The following is a 7,486-nucleotide window of genomic DNA, read 5'->3' on the forward strand; positions in this document are numbered from 1 at the left end:
GCAATGAATGCCGGTCAATCGACGTTTATATTGTACAGGGGTGCGTAGCGCGATGTGTGTTTGTGTAGCGTTAGCCTAATATAAGGCTTTTAATACAGTACTACTTTCGTCCAATGTCACAACTAAATCACCCATGTGGCATGTAATGCTGTGTCAACACAACTAGACGCAGCAAAAATCAGACATACCTTACTTTGAAAACTTTGAAATGATCTTTATTCTTTAACTGACCGTTCTAGAATGTTCTTTAGAACAGGTAAACAAACTGTGACGTAATAATGGTATAGGTCCATTGACCAATCTTTAGTCACTAACTCAATCAATAGATATCTATAAGGCCACAGCAAGTAATCTTTATGGATGACATCAGCGCGTACAATGATTTTCGCCTGATTTTGGAAAAAAAATTTGTTGCACTCTGACAGTGGTCAACATGCCAAAAGTGGGCATAGATGTCTGTTGCCATGCCAGAACGTGGATGGCAGATAGATATGAAGAGAGGAGACAAGACAAGGCTCTGATTTATTGTTTTGTCTTTTACTTTGATGCAGTGATGTATTTCATTCCTTTTATATGTGGTGTTCCCACCGAATCAAAACCATTTTGTACAATGATTGAAACCTTTTATTTTTCAGTGACAATGGATGTTGTAATAGTTGGCAGTAAACCTAGCACAATATGGGTATCAGTAACTGTTCATGTTTAACAAGGTTTATGATGTAAAAATTTGAAAATGTAGGAATCTTGTTTTCTTGGCCCACCTTTTTGTGCCCTATCGCATTAGATTTGGAGTCTGTGGAGGAAGTCATCCATAAAATTTACTTGCTGTGGCCTAATAATCAGTCACATTTTATATACGTTTATATCAGTTGCATTACATGATAGGACTATTCAAGCTTGTGGCATATGTAATTGAGAACAAGAGAAACACAGTCAGAAATTGATTATGTAAATTAAGACTTAATTTGCATAATTAATGAGAATATATTGTAATTCAGCTATTGTAACCGCCTGGAACTTCATACATAGGGTATTTGAATAACGTATTTGAATGTGTCACACTCACAGAGGTCAAAAATATAAAATGTAGTTACAAATTGAATGTTAACTTATCAGTGTTCAATTATGTGCCAACTTAATGTGTTGCAGCTGATGGTAATCTTTCTCAATAATCTTGTATTCATTTGCAGTTGCAGCCTCCATGGCTTCGCCAGGTTTAACACAGACTCCCTTCCTGGGCTGTTTGGAGTCTCTGGTGTTTGCAGGAGAAACGCTGGACTTCCGCCAGGCAGAACCAACACAATACGTCACCTTAGGCTGTCCGGCACGACCTTAATACTCAACTAATGACTGTCCATTCTCATAGTTGTTCACTTTAAATTTGGTTATTTACACATGCCGGTGTCACAGCGATATAATTACCTTAATACTCAACTAATGACGGTCCATTCTCATAGTTCTTCACTTTAAATTTGGTTATTTACACATGCCGGTGTCACAGCGATATAATTACCTTAATACTCAACTAATGACGGTCCATTCTCATAGTTGTTCACTTTAAATTTGGTTATTTACACATGCCGGTGTCACAGCGATTTCGCCTCTTACCCCCCCCCCCCACGGAGAGTCCAAATAGATGGAAATTTCGCCCTAAGGGGCGGGGGGAGGTGAAACCAATAGAGCGGGGGGGCCAAAATCATGGGGAGGGGGGTTGAAATGGCTGTGACACCAGGATGTATTATCCACAAATGAGAAGTCAATAAAGAATCAAACATACATGACCCTAATATTATAGTAATGTCTGTCTACCTGCAAGCTTACCTACTGGGAACAACAGACTAAACCTTAGACTACTCTCCAAGCCGAGGTTAGGGTTTTGGGTTATTTTTGGTGTGTTTATACCCTTTTTTATCGGGGTTTCTTTCTTGCACTCTTTTCACCCAACCAGATGGTTAAACCCCCTAACACCAACGACCCTAGCGGCCAGTAATTGTACTGCTGATAATGCAGTTCACCGGAAATTGGACTTTACAATATGCTTCATATCTTCTTTAAAATATAGTATCATACACGCAATCGCAAAAAGGCCGTCACCAAGGACACCAGCTCCAAGTAAATCGACCGCTGCTGCTTCACATAACACCCTCAGAGTCAGACAATAAATACCTATATTCTCTCACAACAAACACACCTACACACCTGCCTCCAAAAATGAACCGCAAAACACAACAGCGCCAGTGTTTCTTTGCCTAGTGATATAATAATTAATGTGAAGATGGGTGCACGTTTGAACAACGCATGTTATCGTTTCTTAGCGTACTTTGGGTGTATGAGGGGAGGTGCGTTTGTGAGTGTGAGTGTGTGGGAGTTACATATAGAGAGTTCTGATCGCAGCGCAGTGGGGTTTATGAGCTGCGAGTAAAAGTATCGTCGTAAAAACATCCCATAGCGTCGTAAGCCCTGGTGTTTCTCAAGTCATACATTCAATCGCTTCTTTCCAGACTGGGTATGATTATGAGCCGTCTTGATGGACTTTTTCGGGAGTCATGAGTGTGCTTGGTGTAAAGACGTCAGATATCTCAAGATCTAAGGGCCATTGGCCTGCGGTCTCCGTCAGACGAGTAAGATGGACATGTCATCTTGTGCATCAACCGAGACAAGGCACTTTTTGATGGCTGGAAAGGGAGAAATTCAAGCGTGAAGTCAGAAAAGAAACACAAATTTCGCCGCCACGGACAAGAAGACACAAAGAAGCTAGCGTGTTTCCGATCACGTCCGCACCATCGCTACATCACCCCGCCTTGACAAGATGTCGGGTTCATTTGCACGACTAACGCAGACAAAGCCAGTCGACATGTCCACCGCAGCATCGTCCCCTAAGAAGGCTAGCAAGCCCAAGGCCCCCGCGGCTCACCCGCCCACCACCGCCATGATTACGGCGGCTGTGGAAGCACTCAAGGACCGCACTGGTTCTTCCGTACCGGCCATCAAGAAGTACATCGCCGCCAACTACAAGTTCGACGTGGAGAAGAAGGCACACTTCATCAAGCGCGCCGCCTGAAAGCCTTGGTGGAGAAGGGCACCCTCCTTCAGGTTAAAGGCACTGGGGCGTCGGGATCCTTCAAAATCAACGTGGCAGCCAAGAAAGCAGAAGAGAAGGCCGCCAAGAAAGCAGCCAAGAAGCCGGCCAAGAAACCTGCAGCTAAAAAGGCCACAAAACCCAAGGCCACCAAGCCGAAAAAGCCCAAGGCTAAGAAGGCAGCCACCCCCAAGAAGACCAAGAAGCCGGCCGCCAAGAAGACCAAGAAATCTCCGGCCAAGAAACCTGCTGCCAAGAAACCGACCAAGAAGACTCCGGCAAAGAAGACCGTCAAGAAGGCGGCGCCCGCCAAGAAGGCGTCCAAGCCCAACGAAGAAGTAAAGACCAGGCCGTCTAATTTCCTTCAAACCCCGGCCCTTTTCAGGGCCACACACATCCTTACGAAAGAACTATGTCTGACACCTTCAAGTTACCAATTCTCCACACAAATACACACGATACCCCCCCCCGCAAAAAAAGAAAGAAATGATACAAAACTATTAATTAAAGAAGGCAAAAGTTAATGAATGGAAGTCAAACGCCCCCCCCCAACACACACACACACACACACACATTTATACAGTCGCAATCGCATGTTGATAGTGTTAACGAAGAAACATACAGCCTAAATGCTAACCGACAAATTTGATTTCGCTGACGCAGGCTATTCAGTTGTTGGCAGTATTGTTTATTAATGTCTTCAAACTTCACAATTGAGAAACGATAGTCTTGTCGCCTCGGTCCATCTATAGGCACGCGTGTACACTTGTCAAGCCAGTATAACCGTTCTATAGCGCCGAATTTCACACTTTCCTGTGTGCCCTTCCAAAAGTGCCGAGCTTGCTGCAAATATCGGATTCTGGAGTCGCGAAAACTGACCAATTGCAAGGTCTGATTTGGACCAGAGAACCAATCAGGCGACAGGGTGTCGGCCAATTGAAATCTGTCGGCATCTAATTAGCGGGCGTTATAAATTCACTCTCCACCGTCGGTCGACTACTTTCATTGTCTTGCACTTGAGCGCAAACGAAGTTCATCCGACATGGCACGTACCAAGCAGACCGCCCGTAAATCCACCGGAGGCAAGGCCCCGAGGAAGCAGCTGGCAACCAAGGCTGCCCGCAAGAGCGCGCCGGCTACCGGCGGCGTGAAGAAGCCTCACCGCTACAGGCCCGGCACCGTGGCCCTGAGAGAGATCCGCCGCTACCAGAAGTCGACGGAGTTGCTGATCCGCAAGCTGCCCTTCCAGCGCCTGGTGCGAGAGATCGCCCAAGACTTCAAGACCGACCTGCGCTTCCAGAGCTCGGCGGTCATGGCCCTGCAGGAAGCCAGCGAGGCCTACCTGGTGGGTCTCTTCGAGGACACCAACCTGTGCGCCATCCACGCCAAGCGTGTGACCATCATGCCCAAGGACATTCAGCTCGCACGTCGCATCCGTGGCGAGCGTGCGTAAGGAGGATCCGAACAAGATCGACAACCCCGGCCCTTTTCAGGGCCACTCACCTATCCCAAAAAGATCTATATCGTTCACGTTTCTTCAAACAACAGACAACACCAGATAGAAACACCATCTCATGCTTTACATGTAAACCAAAACAACAAACCTAGTAGGAACTACTAACGCAGACAACCCCCCCCCCGCCAACAACACAACACACTAGACTACACGTGTTCATTCTCTTCTATAAAAAGATATATACTAGTAGATGACATACTTGGTACCGTGTAGCAATGTTGTGCAATAAAAGTATAATCTACAGATATGTCAGCGAGCAATAGGACTGTCATGATATAGCAGTGTGATCATGTATTTTGTTTAGAAAGGAGTGGGACGTGCAAGGATGCGACTAAGTGTAGACAAGTGTCATGTGCGCTATATTTGCAGTTTTATTACTTGTATTTTTCATGACCTGTATTTTTTATTACTTTATTGTACAACAATCGTAGAGGGTAGGCATGATGATACAGTTCTTTCGAGAGGATGTGGGTGGCCCTGAAAAGGGCCGGGGTTTGGGGATGTGGGCCTCCGTCTGGAAATTACTGAGCCTTGCTGGTCTTCTTGGGGAGAAGTACGGCGTGAATGTTGGGGAGAACGCCGCCCTGAGCAATGGTGACGCCGGACAGCAGCTTGTTCAACTCCTCGTCGTTACGGACGGCCAGCTGAAGGTGACGGGGGAGTGATTCTGGTCTTCTTGTTGTCGCGAGCAGCGTTGCCGGCCAGCTCAAGGATCTCGGCCGTCAGGTACTCTAGCACCGCCGCCAGGTACACCGGCGCACCGGCACCCACACGCTCGGCGTAGTTCCCTTGCGCAAGAAGCGATGAACTCGGCCAACCGGGAACTGGAGACCCGCACGGGAAGAGCGGCTCTTGGCCTTCGGCGCGTGCCTTGCCTCCTTTACCACGTCCAGACATCTTGTAGTATACTAAGTATTGGATTGATTAGCGTCAAACGGCAGAGAAAGAATGAATGAAAAGCACAATCGTCTGCCCAAGCAATTTGTACCCCGCTGCTGGATCGACAGCGAACCAATAGGACGAGCTTATTGCCGCGAGTTCATTTCTACCACGTCCGCACCTTGGACTAGACAATCCAAGAATTTGCATTCTTCCCGGATATAAAAGACAAAGCCGGAACGGGTGCAGTTATTCTTTGCTGTCTAAATCGCCAAGAATATCGTCATGCCGCCAAGTGGAAAAGCCGCCAAGAAAGCTGGCAAAGCCAGGCCGGTCGGAGACAAGAAGAAGGGAAGGAGGAGAAAGAGGAGGGAGACGTTCGGCGTCTACATCTACAAAGTGCTCAAGCAGGTGCATCCCGACACCGGCGTCTCCAGCAAGGCCATGGGCATCATGAACTCATTTGTCAACGACATCTTTGAGCGCATCGCCGCCGAGGCTTCCCGTCTGGCTCACTACAACAAGCGCTCCACCATCAGTAGCCGCGAGATTCAGACCGCCGTCAGACTCCTGCTGCCGGGCGAGCTGGCCAAGCACGCCGTCAGCGAGGGCACCAAGGCCGTCACCAAGTACACCAGCTCCAAGTAGATCCACCGCCGCTGCTACACACAACCCCGGCCTTTTTCAAGGCCACCCACATCCCCAAAAAAGACCTGTTTCAATCACAATATAATCACGATATACACTCCGACAATATACACATGTACACACCACTAACCTGTGACCGCAGCTAGCTACAAAACTACCCGTGCACACGGTAGAAACAGAGACTATGTCCTGCGTGAACTGCGACGCACAACAACAACAACAACAGAAAGCTAAAGAAAAACAAGTCAAGTTTATTCTGACGTAATAAAAGTCTGAACGCGTTCTTTCTTGTCGAACAAGGCATAGAGTAGGCCTTCTGGAACAAATGTCGCCTGCGACGTTCCTTAGAACAATATGCATGGATTGGCCGTAGGTCGGCGTTCTTGTCCTATCTAAACATACCAGAAAACAGTGTGTGTTATCTGTGTGTGTGTGTGTGTGTGTGTTATCTGTGCGTGTGTGTGTTTGGGGGGGGGTATTTGCTTACTTTGTTCTTCTTAATATTATCATCGCTTGGTGACTAGCTGTGTTTCGGGCGAATCTTTCTCATTTGGTTTGTTTTTTCTGCAATTACATTTTCCCGACGATGTTTGTCTTGTCGCCGTGAACTTCTCCGCATGGCATTGTCTTGCTCGGGGTTCGGATGGCGTGTTCCTATTGGCTAGTTGTAGTGGTGGCCAGGACTCCGCGCAGGTCCGCAGGGCGGTTACTAATGTGGCTCCGTCGTTCGGTCATTCATTCATTCTTTGTTCTTTTCTGATCGAGAAGACCATCGTACTATCTATCATGTCTGGACGCGGCAAGGGAGGCAAGGGTCTCGGAAAGGGAGGCGCCAAGCGTCACCGTAAGGTGCTTCGAGACAACATCCAGGGCATCACCAAGCCAGCTATCCGTCGTCTGGCCCGCCGTGGAGGGGTCAAGCGAATCTCCGGCCTAATCTACGAGGAGACCCGAGGCGTTCTCAAGGTCTTCCTGGAGAATGTCATCCGCGATGCGGTCACATACACCGAGCACGCCAAGCGCAAGACGGTCACCGCCATGGACGTTGTCTACGCTCTCAAACGCCAAGGTCGCACCCTGTACGGCTTCGGTGGCTAAAGGATCATCTGACGGACGCATCATCACAACAAACCCCGGCCCTTTTCAGGGCCATCCAAATATCCCCAAAAGAACTATATTCTCTCACAACAAACACACCTGCCTCCAAAAAATGAACCGCAAAACACAACGGCGACAGTGTTTCTTTGCCTAGTGATATAATAATTAATGTGAAGATGGGTGCACGTTTGAACAACGCATGTTTTCTTAGTGTTATCGTTTCTTAGCGTACTTTGGGTGTGTGTAGGGGAGGTGGCATTGTGAGT

At 47.6% G+C, this 7,486-nt stretch overlaps 4 protein-coding genes and 1 pseudogene across 4 annotated transcripts in view; 4 read left to right on the forward strand and 1 right to left on the reverse strand.

The window, feature by feature from the left end:
- The window catches only part of LOC109470016 (laminin subunit alpha-1-like), a 42,267-nt gene extending 40,574 nt beyond the window's left edge, over positions 1 to 1,693 (forward strand). The window contains exons 18-19 of the mRNA XM_019768796.1: positions 1,191 to 1,384; positions 1,476 to 1,693. Of these exons, the coding sequence (XP_019624355.1) occupies positions 1,191 to 1,336 (146 nt within the window). The 3' untranslated portion in view covers positions 1,337 to 1,384; positions 1,476 to 1,693. The remainder of the gene's footprint in view (positions 1 to 1,190; positions 1,385 to 1,475) is intronic.
- Positions 1,694 to 2,713: 1,020 nt separating this feature from the next.
- Positions 2,714 to 3,646, forward strand: LOC109470018 (histone H1-like). Its single transcript, XM_019768798.1, is given in 2 exon segments — positions 2,714 to 3,055; positions 3,058 to 3,646. Coding segments are annotated over 2 exon segments (792 nt in total). The 5' UTR covers positions 2,714 to 2,809; the 3' UTR covers positions 3,604 to 3,646.
- A 184-nt stretch (positions 3,647 to 3,830) lies between these two features.
- On the forward strand, positions 3,831 to 6,550 carry LOC109470021 (histone H3-like). The gene is made up of 2 exons (XM_019768801.1): positions 3,831 to 4,528; positions 5,771 to 6,550. Exons 1-2 carry the CDS (start codon positions 4,122 to 4,124, stop codon positions 6,120 to 6,122), a joined length of 759 nt encoding a protein of 252 aa, XP_019624360.1. The 5' UTR covers positions 3,831 to 4,121; the 3' UTR covers positions 6,123 to 6,550.
- LOC109470019 overlaps positions 4,995 to 7,486 on the reverse strand; it is a 5,525-nt pseudogene continuing 3,033 nt past the window's right edge.
- LOC109470020 (histone H4) lies at positions 6,616 to 7,280 on the forward strand. Its single transcript, XM_019768800.1, has one exon. The coding sequence runs from the start codon at positions 6,909 to 6,911 to the stop codon at positions 7,218 to 7,220; it is 312 nt and encodes a 103-aa protein (XP_019624359.1). The 5' UTR covers positions 6,616 to 6,908; the 3' UTR covers positions 7,221 to 7,280.

The sequence above is a fragment of the Branchiostoma belcheri genome, unplaced genomic scaffold, assembly GCF_001625305.1.
Source record: "Branchiostoma belcheri isolate BF01 breed outbred unplaced genomic scaffold, Haploidv18h27 scaffold216, whole genome shotgun sequence".
Taxonomy (NCBI): Eukaryota; Metazoa; Chordata; class Leptocardii; order Amphioxiformes; family Branchiostomatidae; genus Branchiostoma; species Branchiostoma belcheri.

Coding starts and splice junctions, on each gene's coding strand:
- LOC109470020 (XM_019768800.1), top strand. CDS start 6,909: ATGTCTGGACGCGGCAAGGGAGGCAAGGGTCTCGGAAAGGGAGGCGCC.
- LOC109470021 (XM_019768801.1), top strand. CDS start 4,122: ATGGCACGTACCAAGCAGACCGCCCGTAAATCCACCGGAGGCAAGGCC. Junction 4,529..5,770: donor CGCATCCGTGGCGAGCGTGC/GTAAGGAGGATC, acceptor CATGCCGCCAAG/TGGAAAAGCCGCCAAGAAAG.